The sequence below is a fragment of the Podarcis filfolensis genome (genome assembly GCF_964270895.1).
Source record: "Podarcis filfolensis genome assembly, chromosome: 14".
Lineage (NCBI taxonomy): Eukaryota > Metazoa > Chordata > Lepidosauria > Squamata > Lacertidae > Podarcis > Podarcis filfolensis.
The window spans coordinates 34,684,210-34,704,027 of NC_139616.1; the positions used below are offsets into that span (position 1 = coordinate 34,684,210).

A 19,818-nucleotide genomic window follows, 5' to 3' on the forward strand; every position below is an offset into this window, starting at 1 on the left:
GCCAACTCTGGGAACTCTGGCAATCTTTGTGCAGTCATACTCTCAGGAAGAAAAGCTGTATTGCTTTCAAGGGGAGAGGAAGTGAGCAGAACACACTGATGACCTGTTGACCGAGTAGTCATCCCAATTTGCATGCACAGGGAGGCTGTACAAAATCAGCTGTTTGCTGAGTGTTCATTCTGATTTACTCGTATGGAGGTTACATAGCACCACATCAAATAATTGTCATTCCACAGTTTCCATAAATTTCCTCCTCACTTTTCTTACTGCAAAAAGTCCGGACTTTTTGGGAAGCGAATTTGTTCCTCAAGGACACTGTTGTTGTTGTTGTTTAATCGTTTAGTCGTGTCCGACTCTTCATGACCCCATGAACCAGAGCACGCCAGGCACTCCTGTCTTCCACTGCCTCCCGCAGTTTGGTCAGACTCATGTTTGTAGCTTCGAGAACACTGTCCCACCATCTCGTCCTCTGCCGTCCCCTTCTCCTTGTGCCCTCAATCTTTCCCAACATCAGGGTCTTTTCCAGGGAGTCTTCTCTTCTCATGAGGTGGCCAAAGTATTGGAGCCTCAGCTTCAGGATCTGTCCTTCCAGTGAGCACTCAGGGCTGATTTCCTTAAGAATGGAGAGGTTTGATCTTTTTGCAGTCCATGGGACTCTCAAGAGTCTCCTCCCAAGGACACTGAGCTCGCTTTAATTGCACGACCTGAATTCGCTGCCTTTGAACTCAAAACGCATCCCAAAAACAGCAGCAGTCTAGAAGCGCCCAAAGAAAATTGGAAGAAGAAGAAAGCAGACAATCAAACACAAAAGGGAGATGGAGGGAAAGAGAGAGAGAAGGATAAATGCAATAATAATAAAATGAAAAGTTGGTTCCATGCTGTAGGTTGATATTAAAAGCTAGGTCTGAGACCTGAAAAGACTAGCATTGTAAATGACATACAGAACTCTCAGTTATGCCCAGTTCGTCCACCTCTCGAGTTCTGTAGTCTCTCTACTCTTGACAAATTCATGAAGGAGAAGGCTAGCCATGGCTACTGACCTGATGGTTGATGCCTCTGAATGCCAGTTGCTAGAAACTGCAGGAGGGGAGAACATTATTGCAGTCAGGTCCTGCTTATAGTTTCCCATGGGCACCTGGTTGGACTAGACGGGCCACTGGCCTGACCCACCAGGCTCTTCTTATGTTATGCCAATGGCTTATCCAGCCCAGCCCCCTTTTCTCACAGTGCCCAGTCAGTCAGATGTATTGCTCTTATGTTGATGCCCTTTGGTCTTTTATTCCAACAAACCTGCTTAGCTTCAGATGAGAGGAGTGCCTTGACATCTTTTGGGGTGAGATCTATGTGTTTCATTCCGACCAGGCTGAATTTCTCTAGATCCAGTTTCCGGAGGATCCTTGCTAGGTTACGGGTCCATGTGCCTGGTTTGAGCAGCAGCACAGTGCAGAGGATTTGGGCTCCTGTATAAAAGATCAACAAAAGGAGGATGTAAAGGTATTGCACTATGGAGCATTGTAACCAGCAGAACAATGGCCTAGCTCTCCCAGGGGCGGGGGAGAGGCAGTAAACCAGCGTGTTGATTCTAACAAGTTGTGTGCTGACTGCGGGTGGCAGCAGGTCACAGAATGGAAATTTCCACCGTAGAAAACTTTGCCCCCACCACACCACGTGCCTCTCCAAAGATTACCCCTAGGGAATGCAGACTCCAACAGGCATGGGGGAGGGGGTTTCCTCGTCCCTGATTTAGTTCTTTCCAAATCTGGCTCTTCACACTGATTCACAACCTTGATTTTTTAAAAATAAAACCTGCTATGTTTTTTGGGGGAAGCCTTTACAGTCTTTCTAGCAAATGTGAGTCATATGCCTCGATAGACGTGGAATTTAATATTTCACGATTGCCTTCAAAAACTTATATATTTTTTAGATTTCTTGTAGGCAGCATATGATCTAGTCATAACATTCATTCAGACTAGTGAGAATACTCCGTGCTGGAAAATGATGTCATTTGTCAGTGTCTCTTCTAAACTTGCTCCTCGAGGTTTGTAACTTCCTTCCCTTGAGTGTCTTGGATTGCTTTTAGCAATCTTCTCCATTCTTTACAAGATTTATTTAGAGCTAAAGTAGCAGTTTGCCAGCACACTTTGCCAGCTCACATGGGGGCTTTTCCGAAGGAGTTTTCACAAAAGCTCCCACCCTCGTTTTCATCGCGTTTTGCCACCTGTCCATAGTTTGGCAGCAGAGATCATTAAGCTCTGCTTGGCTTTTGATCAATGCAGAGTGAGGAAAGCAGGCCCTCACTCTGCATTGGCCTCATAATTACTCAACACAGCCAGTGTGATGAGGATGTCAAAAGTAAAATCACAAAGAGAGCAAAGTTTTTTCCTCTCACTGTGGCATCTCATGGGTAAAAACCCCAGGTTTTCAAAAAGGCAGCAGCAGAAGTGTGATCACTGCTATGGTTAAGTGGTCAAACACTTTGCTCTTGTTTACAATTCTGCAGCAAATCACAGCTTGCAAAAAAAAAACACAGCAATTTATTTATTTTTTGCAAGGTGGAGGGATTGCTCATTCCTAGTAGACTATTTTTAAAAGCTTTTCTCTAAGTTTCTTTGCTCAATGTTACGCTATATTATTCTATAGGAACTGAAACTCTGCTCCCTAATACGAATGCATGAAAGCAGATGGGCATTTGCAACAGAAATGGGATGTATAACTGTTCCCTCTGCCAGCCATTTCTTTCCTGCAACCCCTTACCCAGACTGTTTTCCCTTCAACCAGGCTTCCTTCCAGCCCCAGAGCCCAGCTGGAGGAAACTGGGCAAGGAGCAGCCTCCTGCAGCTTCTCTGAAAATCACCCCTGGTCAATTTCTGTATTGTATTTGAAACTGTTTTTATAGATGTAATTGTTTTAACTCTTCTCCTAGATGCAATTGTTTTAGACACATTTTTATGATACTGTGAAATCGCTTCCAGCTGCTTTGCAGGAATAGAGCCATAAACGAAACAATATAACATAGCATAATAAACTAATCTTAGGTTGCAAACACAGGATTGGAAATCCTGAATTTGCTGCATCGTGACTAATTCTGGCTGGAGACAAATCTCCAGTTCTGTCTTTTTCTCCATTAATATATTGACTAGCATTTTAGGGCTTAAAAACAAAAACCCCACAATGATCAATGCTTTATCTTTATTGATCAATAGGCTGTCCCATATAAGAAACCCATTTTTAATTCTGAGACCTGAAGTAGCGGCTGGTGCCCATTTGGGCTGGTGGGACAGTAGGCCAGGAGCCCAACCGTAGGGGGAGCCAGAGTCAATGACAGGCAGAATCCATAACCTCCAACATTTATCCAATGAAAATAGGGACATCCCATTCCATAATTTTGATTTCACTATTTATACCCCACACATTTTACTGGGTTGCCCCAGCCACTCTGGGCAGCTTCCAACATATATAAAAACATTATAAAACATTAAACATTACTAAAATTTCCCTACACAGGATTGCCTTCAGACAGCTTGGGAGTCAAATAATTCCATACACTCCAACATTTCTCCAATGAAAATAGGGAAATCCAAAGGAAAAGTGGGACATTCTGGGAGCAAATCAGAAACAAGGACAGCTTCTTTAAATCAGGGGCGTCCCTGGAAAATAGGGACACTTGGAGGGTCTGATAATCAACTCCTCCTCCGCTGAGTTTTATGAGGAGGGCATTAATGCCAGGGTCAGGGCCAGGGCTGGTTGCAAGTAAGAAGGCAGGCAGATGGTGGCTGGCTCAGGGCAGACTGAGGTTGGTGAGAAAGTGCCCTATTTACCCTAATGGACCAGCCTCCACTGGAGACATGTGCTTGGCTAAAAATAAGCAGAGTAGCCAAAGAAGTAAATTCCAGGATGGCAAGCGTGGTGTATATACTCTTCTCCAAAGAAGTAAATTCAGGCAAAGGAAGACATTCCAATACAGCGTGCAAGGTGCCCCTTATTTAAGTCCACTTAAGTTCAGTGTTTTTAATGATGGAGCCCTCTTTGTGCAGAATTTGACAGATCCACCTTTCCCCAAGAAAGCAGCAGGGCTTGCTTAGCCTTGGCATCCTTACCAACTTGCATGGAGCGGAAGAGCAATTCTGCATGGCTTGCGTGAGTCTCTCCTGCTGCGTAAGAAAAGTGAAAGGACTTTAGTGCACAAGAGCAACAACAGAAAGGGTTCTCGTCATCGAGTTGTACAGTGGCAGACATTGCCGACAGAGCTGAGGCGAATCTCTGTTCAGAACTTTTTTGGGGGCTTGAAAGTGGGGATTCCAGGGATGAGCAAAGGGTTTCATAAAACTGCCTCCCTGCCTGACCACCTTGTTTCGGGGGGGGGCAAGGGGGGCGGGGAAGTCAGCGATCTTGGAACCCATGACCTCCTGGTAGCAACTTCCAAAAATAAATTTATGTGATGTGTTGAAAAAGTGGATGCAATGTCAAGTCTTACCTTCAGACTGGGGGTGCTGTGGAGGAGGTGGCAAGTACTTCAGGGCAGGTCGACGTTTGGGATCTGGAAAAGGATGGAGATGGGCATTTTGTGAGGAAGAAGAAAAAGACAAAACATCCACAGTGGTTTTTTGGCAAAGAGAACAGTAGCCAAAGGCCTATCCAAACAACAAATGTAAAGACCTCTGAGAGATGCCTGTTCTTCTAAAGAAAGGCCTCCTGCAGGACGGCAAAAAAGAATTTGGTACAGTGGTAACAAGTGCCAATTGGAACAGAGAGGACGTAGAGCAGGAGGCCACCAGCAGGTGGAGCCAACTCATTCTACTTTTGCCCCTATCCTTCTCCCTGCCATGAAGCCTGTGGGAAAGGACTCTTGGTTTATCAAATGCTTCGAAAAATTTAGGCAATGCAAGGTTGCCATCTCAAATGGCGGGTTAAAAATGGAGCAGTGTAAGAGCAGAGTGTCTTGCATTAATTAGCAGAAAGGGCACCATTGGGTTTTTCTGACACCAAAAGAAGCTTCAGCCAAGCCATGGTCCAGATCAGCTCCATTGGTGAAGGGAAAGAATGAAAATACTCTACCCACCGCCTACAAAATCCTTCTCAGTGAAGAAGAGCGCTGCCTGCCTGAAGGCCGTCTCTGGGGTTGATGACATCACTCTTGGAAGAGAGCCAGAGCTCACTTTGCTGTTGTGCGGAGTTAGTGTTTTCAGGATTTTGGCAAGGACCACAAAGGCACCAATCCTCCGCAGCACACAGATGAGGGCAGGGCTGCTCATAAGCGCATCAATACTTGTTTGTCAGCGTTTGTCTCCCACTTCGAAGGGTGTGGTTTCCTTAGCCTGCATCCGAGTGAGGTGAGGCAACCACTTCAGAGTGAGAAGCTCAAATGGCAGGTCCAAGTCTTCCAACACTGCCGAGAGAGACATGGCCAGCATGAATTACTGTTTTGCCCCCTTGCGGAATAGTCCCTCCCCTGGTATCCAATCACAGCATGACTTTCCAATCTTAACTTCAGTTCTCAACCTTTGCACATCAGTTTACAATTTTTTAAAAAATGTGTCTGTGAAACTTCATCAGGATTTCTGGGCAAATTTCTCCTAAAATTCGCATGTGTATGCAGTTTTGCCAAATACACACATTTTTGCAAAGCAATTTCCCTAAATAGAATGCATTTTAATGTCAGTTTCACCAACTTTTATGCACTATTAGGGTGGGGAAATATATCCATTTCAGTGACTCCACATTTTTTGCTAATTATTATTATTTAACTCCTCATGAAAATTCACCAGCACTGTATTGTGAATTTCTCTAATGCACACCTTTTCCCCATGCAATTTGGCCAAATATACACCTTTGCAAAGCAATTTCCCCCAAATACAGTGCATTTTTGTGCACATTACTTGGCCGGAGAACTACATTGCAAAATTCAAAGAAGTGTGTCTTCTAAAGAAGGGCTGTGTTTTGGTTCACATATTGTTTTTGGAAAGTGCAAATTAGATAGGTTCACCTTTAAAATGAACTGATTGGAATTTCTGCCCTGTTCCTAATCACAGTGCGTATAGTGTTTCTGAATCAAGGCTATGTTCTCTATCACACAGGCTCTAAGCTTGGAATGACCTGGAGTCTGAGCAGGCTGCTTCCTGTAGCCTAGTGCAAGGATTTGGTGAAGGACGCTGCCTGCACTTTTCATGGCTTCCTTTCCAGTGAAGGTCAACAGGACCACTTGTTCCATTTCAGGCTCAGAGGCATACATCCGACTGTGCAAAACCTCCAGGGGAATGTTCGAGGGATCTGGCACAACATTAAAATTGCCACCTGCAAAAGAAAAGTGGGGAGAGGAGGAAACTTTTTTTATTGCAGAGGAAACCTACAGCTTCATTGATGCAGGACAAGTGGGGGGGAACCTTTGGCCCTCCAGATGTTGCTGCACTACAACTCCCATCATCCCTGGCCATGCTTTCTACACCTGCTGTAGAAATAAGTCACTGTAGAAATATGCTTCAGTTTCCTTTTGGGAGTCTGCTCCAGGCGCTCCCATCTTTGAAGGTTAGGCTATCCCAGCCAGGGGTGTAGCTAGCTGCTCTGGCACCTGGAGCAGCAGGGGTGGGGCGAGCCGCACATGGGGGCACCGCGGCAATCCGCACATGGGGGCGCCATGGTGAGTTGCCCACGGAGTCCACCTGGCAGACACAAGCCCCACACTGCCGTTTCGGGCAGCACAGGGCCCTGCATCACTCCCAGGAGACATGTGGCTCGGGTGCGCTGCAGGCCAGGCCCAGTGGAAAGTGCCACCCACCACAGTGTTCCATTTTGTCACCCCTTCAGGGATGACACCTGGGGCAGCCCACAGCCCCCTTCCTATGCCCCTGATTCCAACTATGGAATAGCCTTCCTCATATATATTCAGCATCTATTCTGAATTATTTTAGGGGGCAGGGGAAGCCCACTTCTATTTACTAAAGTCTTGTCGGGTTTTCATTATGGCTGATAGTAGTGCTAGCTTTTATTACAATGCAATTTCTCTTGACATTCGTAGCCTGAAAGGAAACCGAGATTATAAGTGAATGTTCACACAGCCTTCTTTCTTTTTGTGATCAGGTGGACTAACCACTAAGGAGACCACTTAGTGTTATGTGTAAAGCTTGGAGTGAAGCTTATTTTGCCCAAACCAACTAAGGTTGCTAAACCAACAACAAAACCTGGTTTATGACTGGCTGTTATGCGTGAACATGGTCACTGGTTGGGTTCAAACATAATGTGAAGCCATGGATTCTTCACCACTAGCTCCATCTTCAGATTCCTAATACTTAACGGATTATGTCTGTGCTGTGACGCACCCAGTTCCTGCAGCAAACTGTCGGTATAAGGAACCACATGAAAACACAGACTGGGTTCTGGTTCAGCATGGGAGTGCAAATTGCTTTGAATGTCCTCCAAGAAACCTTTCTCTGCCAGTGCACTCATAAGCCCTAGGTTAAAACAAACAAATGAAACAGAAACAAATGATAAAGAAAGAGATGGTTGAGTCCGCTTATGGTACAATCTAATAGCAATGTCATTATGTACGATATTCCTGGCTCATATTTCCAATTGCCTATTCCAAAAACCTCATAGTACAGTAAGTGCATGGTATCTGCGGTCGATGTCGTATTAACTGTGCCATACAAACATTTGGAAGCCACAGCAATCTTCTGCTGTTGGCACACCACAGAGGCTGATGGAAAAGATGGCTTGGCCATTACTTTTATGAGGCAGGGTTTCAGCAACTTGCCAATCAGAGTGCTGGTTCGAATTTGATGTCTTTTTGGCCAAGGATGAGCCCTATGAGTTACTACTGAGTTTGTACACATGATTCTTTAAAAAATGAAATTATACATATGTGTGCATACATACACTAATGGATAAATATTGCCTTCTGCAAGGCAAAGAAGAAACCTGCTGGATCAGATCTAATCTAGGTTCCATCTGCACTATGCATTTAAAGCAATATCATACCACTTGAAAGAGTCATTGCTTCCCCCAAAGTATCTAGGAATTGTAGTTTGTAAAGGGTTCCAACAAGGAGACACCCCTCGTAGAACTACAATTCCCAGAGTTCCCTATGAAGAAGGATTGACTGTTAACCCACTTGTCACTACAGTCGTACCCTGGAATCCGTTCCAGAAGCTTGTTCGACTTCCAAAATGTTTGGAAACCAAAGCACAGCTTCTGGATTGGCTGCAGAGAGCTCCTGCAGCTGATCGGAAGCTCCGTCAGACATTTGGCTTCCAAAAAACAGTTTGCAAACTGGAACAGTCACTTCCAGGTTTGCGGCGTTCAGGAGCCAAAACGTTTCAGAACTAAACTGTTCGAAAACCAAGGTACGACTGTATGTTACTCCACCCCATTCATTTCAATCCAAAGGAAAGGCAACGCAAACTGAGTGTGCGTGCGATGTAATCAATTACGTATCATTTGTGGACTGAAAGCAACAACAGCAGCAGATACTGATCGTATTCACTGGATTGATTTCCATTCTGAACATGGCACGAATAAGTGAGCATTGGCAATTTCCACGCCTGTCTCTGTTTTCCTTGCAATTACCAGGCACCCCTAGTGTGTACGCTAAGCCTGCAGGACAACTGGAGGGACCACATTTTCCCACCTCTTGTGCTCATGCTTTTCTTTACCTTTGAGCAACGCAGGGACATGATGGCTGGCATTTTCCTTTCTCAACAACAAAGCCAGGCAATGCACACGTGTTTGGCTGGGTAGTTTATCCTCCAAGAAACTCCTCTCTGGTATATATGAAGCCTCACTACGACAAAATACAGTTACCTGAAATGACACAAGCCAGCAATTTTTGATCTAAATGGCAAGGCAACCAATTTATGAAAAAGTGCTGAGTGTCAGAATGTTCCACTGGGCACTCGCCATCTGAGCAAAATCCTCCCACACGCAAAAATTCCAGCAGATCTGCAGCCTCCTGGAAATGGACTCAAAATATGCCACTAATGTATTATCTTCGGAAAACTTAAATTGAACACTGATCATTAATGGGCTAATTTTAGGGCTTGCTACATTAGTCAATCACTGCAGAGGTTGAGGTGACTCTGCCATTGCGATACCACAATATGCTCATGACTCTGTGCTGGTTTCACAGTGATATTAGGCCTAGTCTGCAAAAACGGTTAAAAGCTATTCTTGGGTTGTACCACTTCAGACTGCAAGCAGCTGACTGCGTGGCTGGTTTTCCACAACCCACCCCACATTCCGTCAAGATCTCCTTACATAGAAAAAAGACCCCCTTGCACACCAGAACTAGAAACTTTTCCCCGACACATTAAGTTTTCTGTGTGCAGATGCTCTATCGCTGAGCTATGGCTCTTCGGCAGAAGATGTATTTATTTCTTTATATGATGATATATACTCTTCTAGTTCTTACACATCACTCAGAACAGCTAACAAGATTTGAAATCCATTATAAAATACAGTATTGTTCTAAAAATAACATTATAAAAAAATCGAGCCACTACAGTGTAATAAAAACAGAGATGGGCACAGGAGATTTTAAAAAGCATCAGATAATTACATGCCCCCAAAAACCTGCCTCAACACCCACGAGCATCTGGTTGGCCATTGCGAGAACAGGATGCTGGACTAGATGGAACATGGGCCGGATCCAGCAGGGATCTTCTCATGCCCTTAAATATGCTGCCCTTTTCCCCAGATAGGAAATCCATAAAATCACGGGGCCCCTGACAACCAAGTTCCTGCACCACCACGACCTATGGCTTTTCAATACTTGCAGGATGCTTCACCGTTGGCCTGTATCTCCCAGACCAATGGGCTTGAGGACATTTATTAGCCTTGAATTGTCACCCAGACAGCTCCTCAAACATTTCTTGTGGTTCAGGCAATGATTCAGCGTGATGATTCATCATCGCATTTACGTCGGTGTGTCAGGAAGCTGCCGCTTGATGATGCAAGGTTGTATTATGTGCCCAAGTGTTCGTCTTGTTGCCTTTTCATCCCACGGGAAACTTTAAATGTCTGCAAGCTTGTCATCAACAATATGGGATCTCCTTGGAAAAGCAGCATCCTTTTTGTGCCAATTTCAGGGGCTGATTTCAGTTTGAGAGAACGTCTTGCTATCCCAAGTGGATCCTTAAGCAGAGTCTGCGGCCCTCCAGCTGTTGGAACTAGAATTCCCATCATCCTTGACTGCAGCCCATGCTCGGTGGTGCTGATGGGAGCTGAAGTTTGGCAATGTCAGGAGAGCCACAGATCTCCCAATTCTGCCTTAAAAGTTGTGACCTTATGATCCTGTATCCATTAAGGGTTGGAATCTAGTAGAAGAGGCTGCAGAACCTTCCAAACCAGTTCCTTTGTGAAGGCAATGGCTTTAGCTGGTTTCAGGTTCGATTCCTGGCATCTCCAGGTAGGGCTGAGAGAGATCCTAGCCTGAAACCCTGGAAAGCTGCTACCAGTTAATATAGACAGTACTGAGAGAAATGGGCTTTGTATAAGGCAGCATGTTCCTATCTTTTGATTCATCAATGCATGAAGTGCATGTGTGCTACATGGCCAGTGTTTCCACACCCTGCATGTGCAACAGAGTGCATATATTGTGGGAGCTTTGTAATAAGGACAGAATAAAAAACTGGAAGAAAACTATTTCCCATGCCTTAAAAGCAGAGATGGCGAACCCGTGGCCCTCTGGATGTTGTTGGACTCCAGTTCCCATCATCCCTGATCACTGACCATGCTGACTGGGGCTGATGGGATTTGGAGTCCCCAAGATCTGGGCTGCCACAGGTTCCTCATTCTTGCCTTAGAGGGAATAACCCACTTTTTGCAACTATGTTGGGAAATTGGATGTACACACAGATCCCGCTGTCACAATGCTCAATACACAGGTCCCACTATTGCTACATGAATGGCTGATTCAGATGTGCAAGCAGCTACTTCCTCACTTGTTTGTGCTCTGCTGGTAGCAGCAGCCATTTTCAGACAGAAACCATGGAAGGAGGGAAGGTGAGAGATCAGACAAATCATTTCCCCCCCTTTGTCTCTCCCTTGGTACTTGGCTGCAGCCATTTCAGGAAGATACCATGGAGGGAGGTGGGAGATTGAACAAAACACAGATCAGAAATGTTCCCATAGGAAATAATGGAAATCGTCCACTCATTATGCAAACGCTCACCTATGGAACAATTTCCTGGGAACGTATTGTATTTGGAAAGCGGGAACCTGTGTGCTATTACCACAGAAAAAAGGATGCATGGAGGAGGAGCATGGTAGAACGGCTGAATTATCATCCTGTTCTTTATATTTCACCTTTCTTCCAAGGAATTCAAGACGACATACATGATTCCTTCCCACCCCACCTTTCTTCCCACAATAATCCTGTGAGGTTGGTGAGGCTGAGAGACAGACACCAGTCCAAGGTGTGCTTCATGGCCGGAGCGAGGATTTGAACCAGGTCTCCCAGGTCTCCTTAGACCAACACTCTAACCACTACACCACACTACACTGGCCCTCACACCACACTGACCACAGCTGTCAGAGTCATCTATATTGAAAGGCAATAGAACTCTTGTCAATGCCCATAAGAACGTAAGAAGAGCCTGCTGGATCTGGCCAATGGCCTATTTAGTTGAGCATCCTATCCTCACAGTGGAAAATGGATGCCCAGTGGGGAGAACTGCAAATGGGACCCAAGCACAATAACACTCTCACCCACCACGCAATTGATTTCCATTACTGCCTCTAACCATGGAGGAGGAGCATAGCCATTGTGGATCGCAGCCCTTGATAGCCTTTGTCCAATCCTCTTTCAAAGCTATCCAAGTTAGTGGCCATCAGTACTACTTCCTGTGAGAGTTAGTTCCGCAGTTCAAATATGCCTTGCCTTTCCCTCTGGGCCCAACTGGCATTGTCCCACCAGAACGAGACTAAGAAGAGGGTGGGTGGTGGAACTCCTCCTCCTCCTCCTTGTTCTTCTCAAACTTCACTCACTTGGAGAGGGCAGGAGAATAGGCAGGGCAAGAAGGCCCCAGGTACTGAGAGCTGCCCCCTCCCGCCCCTTGCACAGGGGTGCAGGCCTCAGTAGGGCTCAAGGATACGAGCCCCACAACCACAGTCTTACCTGGCTTGCTGGCACACCGAGCATGTGAGCTTGCTTGGGCAACAGCTGCAGCTGTTTGGTCCCCTGGAGTGCAAATCCTCTCTGGGTGCAGGTTGAAATCACAAGGCCATAGATGTGAGGAGGCACAACAGGCGATGCCATCAAAATAATGTCTCCTGGGAAGTGCAATGTGGGGCGGGGAAGCAGAAGGAGGTTATCAGACTGGCTCTGAGGGGCTCTTTGTACCACTGCAGGGACCTTTTTACGCGTGACTAATCCCAAGAAGAAGGCTGGTGTTAGAATATCATCCTTGTCCTTTGTTCTGATCACTATTGCCAAATTACAGTGGTACCTCGGGTTAAGTACTTAATTCGTTCTGGAGGTCCGTTCTTAACCTGAAATTGTTCTTAACCCGAGGTACCACTTTAGCTAATGGGGCCTCCCACTGCCGCTGCACCGCTGGGGCACGATTTCTGTTCTTATCCTGAAGCAAAGTTCTTAACCCAAGGTAATATTTCTAGGTTAGCGGAGTCTGTAACCTGAAGCGTATGTAACCTGAGGTACCACTGTATGGAATCAGAGACAAATTGGAAGCAAAGGAGGAGGCATGAGGGCCAAGTTGCTCTGAATCTTCTATGCAGGCAATTTCAATTAGGGAGGCCAGAGAGTTGTTGTTGCTGTTATTCCTTATTGTCAGGGGTTCGGGAGCAGGAGCACAGGGGAGAGAGGAAATGGAGAGCGAGGGGGAGGAATCAGAAGGCAGCGTAGGGGAGTATGACAGTGACCCGAGAGATTCCATGAGCTTCTCCAGCGAATCAGAAGATTCCCAGAAGGGGGCGCCGATGGTCAGGGCAAGGGGGGTCCCAGGGGGGACGCACCAGAAACAAGGAGCCAGCGGGGAACCCCAAAGCAGCAGCGGGGGATCAGGACCAGTTTCCCCACCAGAGCGTAGTGGGGGGGAAGAGTCACATGTGTCAGGACCAGCGTCTCCTCCAGCGGGAAGAGGAGATGAGTCAGGGCTGACCACGCCTCCATTGGAGAGTGGGGGAATGGAGGGGAGGTCAGTTGCAGCTAGCCCCCCCGAAGGGGGAAGCAGTGACAGCAGCAGTGAAACGGTCAGGAGGAAAGTTGCTGGCTGGGCGCGCGCGCCAAGTTCAAATGTGCAGGTGCGGGGGACAGCAGGAGTCCCGGATGGGGAACCAGCTCCTAAAGCCCGCCGGAGGGAGGGGGAAAACTCAGGGGAATCAGCGTCAGAAGAGGCTAGAAAGGGCGAGACCCCGGCGGGCAGGCGGACCCAGAGGAGGAAAGAGCAGAGGAAGAGGTGGAGTAAGGCTAGGGTCTTAAACTGGTGTACAGGGGGAGGAGATTCAGACAGATCATCAGCGGTCTGACAGTTGAGACGTAGAGCTGCACGCTGCGGCTCTGGAAGTGAAACTGAACTTCAATAAAGACTTTTGTATTTAACAACGGAGCAGCGTTGATCCTTTGTGAGCTGGGACCTAGGGCAGCTCTGACACTTATTATTTATTATTTATTATTATACCACCTTTCACCTGAAGATCTCAGGGCAGTTCACAGCATACAAATACAACATAAAAACACAAAATACATAATAAAAACAAGAAGGAAACAAACCAATTCCCCCCCCCAAAAAAAAACCATTTAAAAGGACATAGAATGATAATCAGTCAAAGACCTGGCTGAAGAGCTACGTTTTTGCCTGGCACCTAAACAGGAATAATGAAGGCACCAGGCAGGCCTCCCTAGGGAGAACATTCCACAAACGGGGAGCCACTCCATGTTGCCACCCTTTGGACCTCTCATGGAGGAGGCACACAAAGCAGGGCATCTGATGATGATCACAGAGTTACGTTACCAAATTAGCTTGCTAAGGACTGAACTTAATGCGACATAGTTAATGCAACCTACTGCAAAGAAGTGGTGGAAGCATGAAAGAAGAGTTCTGTAAGGAAAGGAGATTCGATTTATTGTGCAATATTTGCTTCGCAAGAACAACCTTTGGTGGTGGAGACAAGAGCCGCTGGAGGCCATAAGGCTGTAGCGTCCTGCAAGTTGCTTGGTTCTTGGTCAGCATCTGCCTTGTGGAATGAAGGCCTAGGAAGTCTGGGGTGGAAGTGTTATAAATCAGAAAGACAAATATATTGAACAGTTGCAGTCTAGAATTCAGGTGGGATCACCCCACACAGTTGTGCCCCAGCAAATTCCGGGAATTGCATTTTGCATTGAGCACCAAGCCACCAACACTTATACAAATATTCCCTCCAAATAACTACTTGGGCTGAGGTTTGCAGAGAGCAATACCTTAATCAAGAGACCATTACCTTTCAAAATCCACCCTTCTGTGAATTTTTGCAATGCATTTTTCCAGCCAAACAATGCGTACAAAAATGTAGGTGACAGTGAGCATAAAAATGCAGACATTCATTAAAAAAACATACAAATATGCATCATTTTAGGGAAATGTGCTTGCAAAAATGTGTATGTTGGTCAAAAGTGCGCATGAAAATGTGTATGTTATGAAATACTCACACTAAAATACTGATGATTTTTCACAAGTATTAAAAAAAAACACCAACAACCCACAACTATTGGTAAATTGCTGCAGAAATGGGGAGAACCGAATTTAAGCTTGGAAAAATGAGAAACTGTGAGCAACCAAAATTGACAGAGTCATCCTTCTTGAGATGAAGTGGCTTGTTGGGTGACGTTTATCATAGGATGTAGTTAAAATCCTGTGGCAGAGCAACAAGGATAGAACTGCAAAGTTTCAAACACAGCCCAGTCCTTTTTACACCTGCCAACATCACATCAAAAGACCAGAGCAAACAGCAATTTTTTTGGCAAGCGATATCTATTCTCATCACCCCTCAGCCTCTATAGCCTTGATAAAAAGCCTTCACAGCCATCTTTCAGATTCACACATTTTTTTGGCCAGCTGAGGAGGGAAGCAGCAAGGTGAAATGTACAGAACATCAGAGCTGGTAATAGAAACCCATTTAGAAACCCAACACACTGTTTGTGTCTTGGTCTTCCATCTCAAAACATGAAATAGGAAAATTCTCTCTCTCTCTCTCTCTCTCTCTCTCTCTCTCTCTCTCTCTCTCTCTCTCTCTCCCTCTCTCTCCCTCTCTCTCTCTCTCTCTTTATTGTCCAACCAGCAGCTCAAAATTCTTAAAGAAAATTCTCTGGGCATGGATGTTCAAAAGTACAAGCGGCATCTAATGGTCAGGGCTGAAATCTTTACAGTCAGTTCAAGTTAATGGTGTGATTTAGAGCATACTTTCCCTAGAATAAATTCCCACAACTTTTTTAAAAAGTGGGGGGCAGGGCGTTTCTACAAATGTTCAGGAGCTGAGACTGGCTTCCTGGGGAAAGGGGGGTCAGCAATAGATTGTCTGCTTTAAAAAATACATAAATCCAAATTAGTTTTGCTGCTCCCAAAGCAAGAAGCAGCTGTGATCCTATTGATAGCTGTGTCATCGCACTTTTCCTGCTCAGTAACCCCCTTGGAAATACATTACATGATGATGCAGTTACAGGTGGGGGAGAAATCAGATTTGGTTTGCATTTCAATGAGAACCTACTTAATTCCACACCTCCTAAACTAATGCATGAACTGAAACATGGCTATCCTTCAAAAGTGGATAGTTGGAAACTGTGCTTAGCAACCAGGCAGAGTGGCATGATCTTCACTGAGGTTGCACGAGCTCTGATTGGCTATGTAATTCTGGGGGAATTTTCCTCTTTATGTTTGGTTGAATGCCTCCCTGCTATGTACAAGGACTGAACAAAAAAGGACAAAACCTCTCTGTTCCTTTCTCCTTAAACTGGACACTGCTTTTTTGCTCAGTATCTTAAGTGAAGTACTATCAGGACTTTTCTCCCCAGATTCCATCTGTGTTATTTAAGTGACTTGGCTAACATTCCCTTCCACCGATTATTCACTAAAAACTACCTTCCATGGAGATCTTTCAGCTCAGTACTACCCACAAGCTACTCTCACAGAATTCCAGCACCTCACACCCATCTGGAATTGTCACCTTGGTTTGCTGCATTTGCCAACAGGATTTGGAACTCCACCGTGAAGCGTCCCGTCGCAGCTCACCCTCCCTCCAAACCAGAAGCACAGCTCCCTGTGTACTCGGCTGTTCATGTGAGGGAGGTAGGCAAGGGGCTCGGCTCGGCTGGAACCATAGATTGCGCTGATTGAGTGGCAGTCCGTAACTCTGGCCAGCTGCGTGTCAGAGGGGCCCATGATATCTTGCAGGATGCCACGGGCTCTTGGTCCTCTCAGGCTCAGTGCTAGCACAGAGGGCCCTTTCTCTTGGGTATAACAAGAAGGCGGTGTTACTGGGGAAGAGAAATAAGAGAGGTGAAGACACAAAATGGAACACAAGAACCTGTGAGTCAGACTCTCCACCCATATAGCTCAGTACTGCCTACAATGGCTGGCAGTGGTTCTCCAGGCTTTCAGGAAAGAGTCTTTCCCACTCAGAGATGCCGGCGATTGAACCGGGCATCATCTATCTGAAAAACAGATGCTTTACCTCTCTTCCCTCCTTGCTGCAGCCCAATATGTTTGCCATATTTTAATAACTGTCTGCCATTTACTATTTTATGACAGTGAGAATGTACCTGAAGTTTACCGACGGTGGCTCAATAACTGCCTACCATTGTGGTGCTGCAGTCCAAGTTGCCCAGACACTCCATGCCCCTCACCTGTGCTAGAGAGGAACATGTCCGGCTGCGGGTAGAGCAGGCGGAATCCACAGATATCCAAACCAGAGGCAAGAATCAGCTGGAGTGTGTGATGGACAGCCAGGGGGCTTCTGAGCAGGGTCTCAAACAGCAGCGCCATGGCAACCTGAGCAGGGAACAGAAAGCAGGAAGAAAACAGATAGGGCTCCAGAGAGTCACACGCTTAGGAGGAGGGGACATTTTAAAATTTACAATTAAGGGTTATTTTTCAGATTTCAGAGAGAGAGAATCCTCACAGATTTAACACAACCTTTTTGAAAGGGATGAAGCCCAAAAACAAGATCCCTCTCTGAAACCTTGGGGAGCCACTGGCAGTTAGTACAGATCCACCTCTCCCCCAACTTTTTTTCTCCAGATGTTTTGGGCTACCAACTCCCACTGGGTCTACACAGTAATGGCACACACCATTTGGCTTTAGTTATTTTTCTAAGACCAGCCTTGCAAGAGATTAGGATTATCCTAAATCTCTTGCACTTATATTACTGGTCCGAAAGTATTCACTCTTCCACCACCAGCTGAAATGAAGACACCGTTAGGAATGTGATTCACTTGGAATTGTGTTTGATCTGATTTCAGACTTACCGACTGAAACAAAACATTTTCTATAGAAGTGTGCGGGTCTAGCTCCTGAAAGAATAGTTATTTTCTTGTGGTTGGGTTGACTTGAGGATCTGCATTCTTCCTATAACACTTTATTTTGAATTACCTCCAAGAACTAGCTTTGTTCTTATGCCAATAAACGCCCAATGAATTCATCATTATCGGGCACTTGAAATGGAGTGTTACCAAATGCTCCTTCTCCGTAAAGGCATCTTGAGGTTTACTCCATTATAATAAACACAGTTATAAATCTACTAAAGCAATAAAAAGCCTTCTCCAGCTAGAAGAATAAAACCCGCTCTGCTCTATCAAACTAATTACAGCTCCCCGTGTATTGACTTTGCCTTCAACTGAATGATAAGAAACCACCCTGCAGTTAATTCCCCATCGCATAAAGGATGCTGATCCTATTTTTTAATAATAAAAAATAAAGCTGGAATCTGCAAATCATTTGCAAGGACATACTTGACCTCAGCACCTGCTTCTGCAACCTACAGGTTATTCTATCAAAACTTGTTTACATGAGGCCTTATCCCAAGCTAGTAGCCTCTGAAACCCTCTTCAGCCCTAGGTCTGCCTGCATCAGTAATGGAGAATCTGTGGCCCTTCAGATGTTTCTGGACTCCAACTCCCATCGCCCTCAGCCAACATAGCCTATGGACAGTGATGATGGATGTTGGAGTCCACTAACATCTAGAGGGCCATAGGTTCCCTGTCTCTGGTTTACATTATCTAGAGATCATCTCACAGTTGTAACCAGTTCAAACTGTAGAAATCATCTGGACACTTAGGGTTATAAGAAGGTATGGATCTATGTGGTCCACCTGTCCTGAATCACTGTGACATCCACCACTGAGATCAAATGAAAGCAAGATGGAGAGCGGTAGACTCAGGGCTCCTGAACAGACTGGAAACTAAGGTCAGGTCAGGACCCTGGACAAAGACCTGGCCTGGTAGAATAAAAGAAATCACCTGGTACTGAAATGACCATAAAGAAACTTTCAGGAGAGTCTCTCTGGGGAGGGCATTCCACAACAGTGGTGCCACCACAAAGAAGGCTCACAACTCCCTGGTCGTCAGCTGCTTCACTTCACTTGGGCCTCTGAAGAAATGATCATGGTATACAGGAAGGAATAATGTGAAATAATATATTCCTGGTTATTTCTTTAGGGCAGGGGTGGGCAACCTTTCTCATAGGCAGTCTTCTGAGGGCCACCTGCTTTAGGAAGTTCTCATTTCCATACAGAATTGTCATGACCTTTAAACGACCCAACACTGGCAGGAAGTAGGCCTGCACAGTATGAATGACCTGGGCTTTCTGAAGAAGCAAAGAGGCAGATATTTTGTGGGTGGGAGTTGGTTCTTTTGTACCTCACTTTCTGTGTCGCTGCTCTCTCTGATATCACTGCCACTGGGGAAGTATTTTTCATCCGTCTCTACAGTCTGCCAGTAAAACCCAGCTGGCACTGCAAAGGCCTTCTCCAGCGCCTGAAATGCACAAAGGGAGAGCTGTTGTTTGTGAATTATCTTGATTCTTCAAAGGCAGGGACTGAAAATAAAGACAGTACAGTGAATGCCAAGGATTGAAATCAGAAGAGATGGCGCAGCAGAGGCATTAGTCACTGACACATCATTTCCTCTGCTGTTTCTGTGCCAGCCAGTCCGATGCGAGGGAGACCGAGCTAAATCCAGTGGCACCATTTGCCCTAATCGACACTTTCAGGCAAATAAACAACAGCAGGAAGAAATTCCAGCATGTTGCACCCAGAATCTCTACAGATCTGTGACTACACTCAAAGGGAGATAAACCAGCACTATGCATTGGGGATTAAAAGGCCATTTGCTGTTAAACTAATGGCCACAATGGCTCATCCAAACTGCTTTGTAAACTCATCCACCTTGGTAAATAAGATTGGGCTGTATCTAAGTCATATTCAGAGTGTTCCCACGGAAATAAATGGATTTCAGTCTTGATATGAAAAGGTGGAATGTAAATAAATAAATAAATTCCATTGAAATGGAAACTATATTCTTATGCAGCTCTATTAATTCCAGTGGCATTCACACATGAGAATTTAGGGACACAGGAAGCTGCCTTATAGCAGGCCAAACCACCTAGCTGCATTCTGTGTGCACTGACTGGCAGCAGTTCTCTGGGGTTTCTAGGGACTGGATCAAGGACCTTCTGCATGCAAAGCAAATACTCTACCACTGAGCTATGGCTGTTCTCAAGGGATTGTGCCTTAGTGGACAGTTCCCCCTCCTTTTTATTGTTGTTGTGTGAGGCATATCTCATGGTATAGTCAGACTGGTACTAATCCTGCAAGCAGCCTCAAGTGTAAAAGAAGAGCAGC

The 19,818-nt window shown here is 45.6% G+C and overlaps 1 protein-coding gene across 1 annotated transcript in view; it reads right to left on the bottom strand.

The window, feature by feature from the left end:
- Positions 1-19,818, bottom strand: part of DNAAF8 (dynein axonemal assembly factor 8) — an 86,625-nt gene that overhangs the window by 24,185 nt on the left and 42,622 nt on the right. Inside the window, 13 exon segments of the mRNA XM_083584852.1 lie at positions 1,291-1,460; positions 4,098-4,151; positions 4,475-4,537; positions 5,060-5,273; positions 5,277-5,386; positions 6,094-6,291; positions 7,314-7,445; positions 8,646-8,793; positions 12,107-12,261; positions 14,103-14,209; positions 16,147-16,456; positions 16,826-16,970; positions 18,836-18,952. Coding sequence (XP_083440978.1) covers positions 1,291-1,460; positions 4,098-4,151; positions 4,475-4,537; positions 5,060-5,273; positions 5,277-5,386; positions 6,094-6,291; positions 7,314-7,445; positions 8,646-8,793; positions 12,107-12,261; positions 14,103-14,209; positions 16,147-16,456; positions 16,826-16,970; positions 18,836-18,952 — 1,923 coding nt within the window.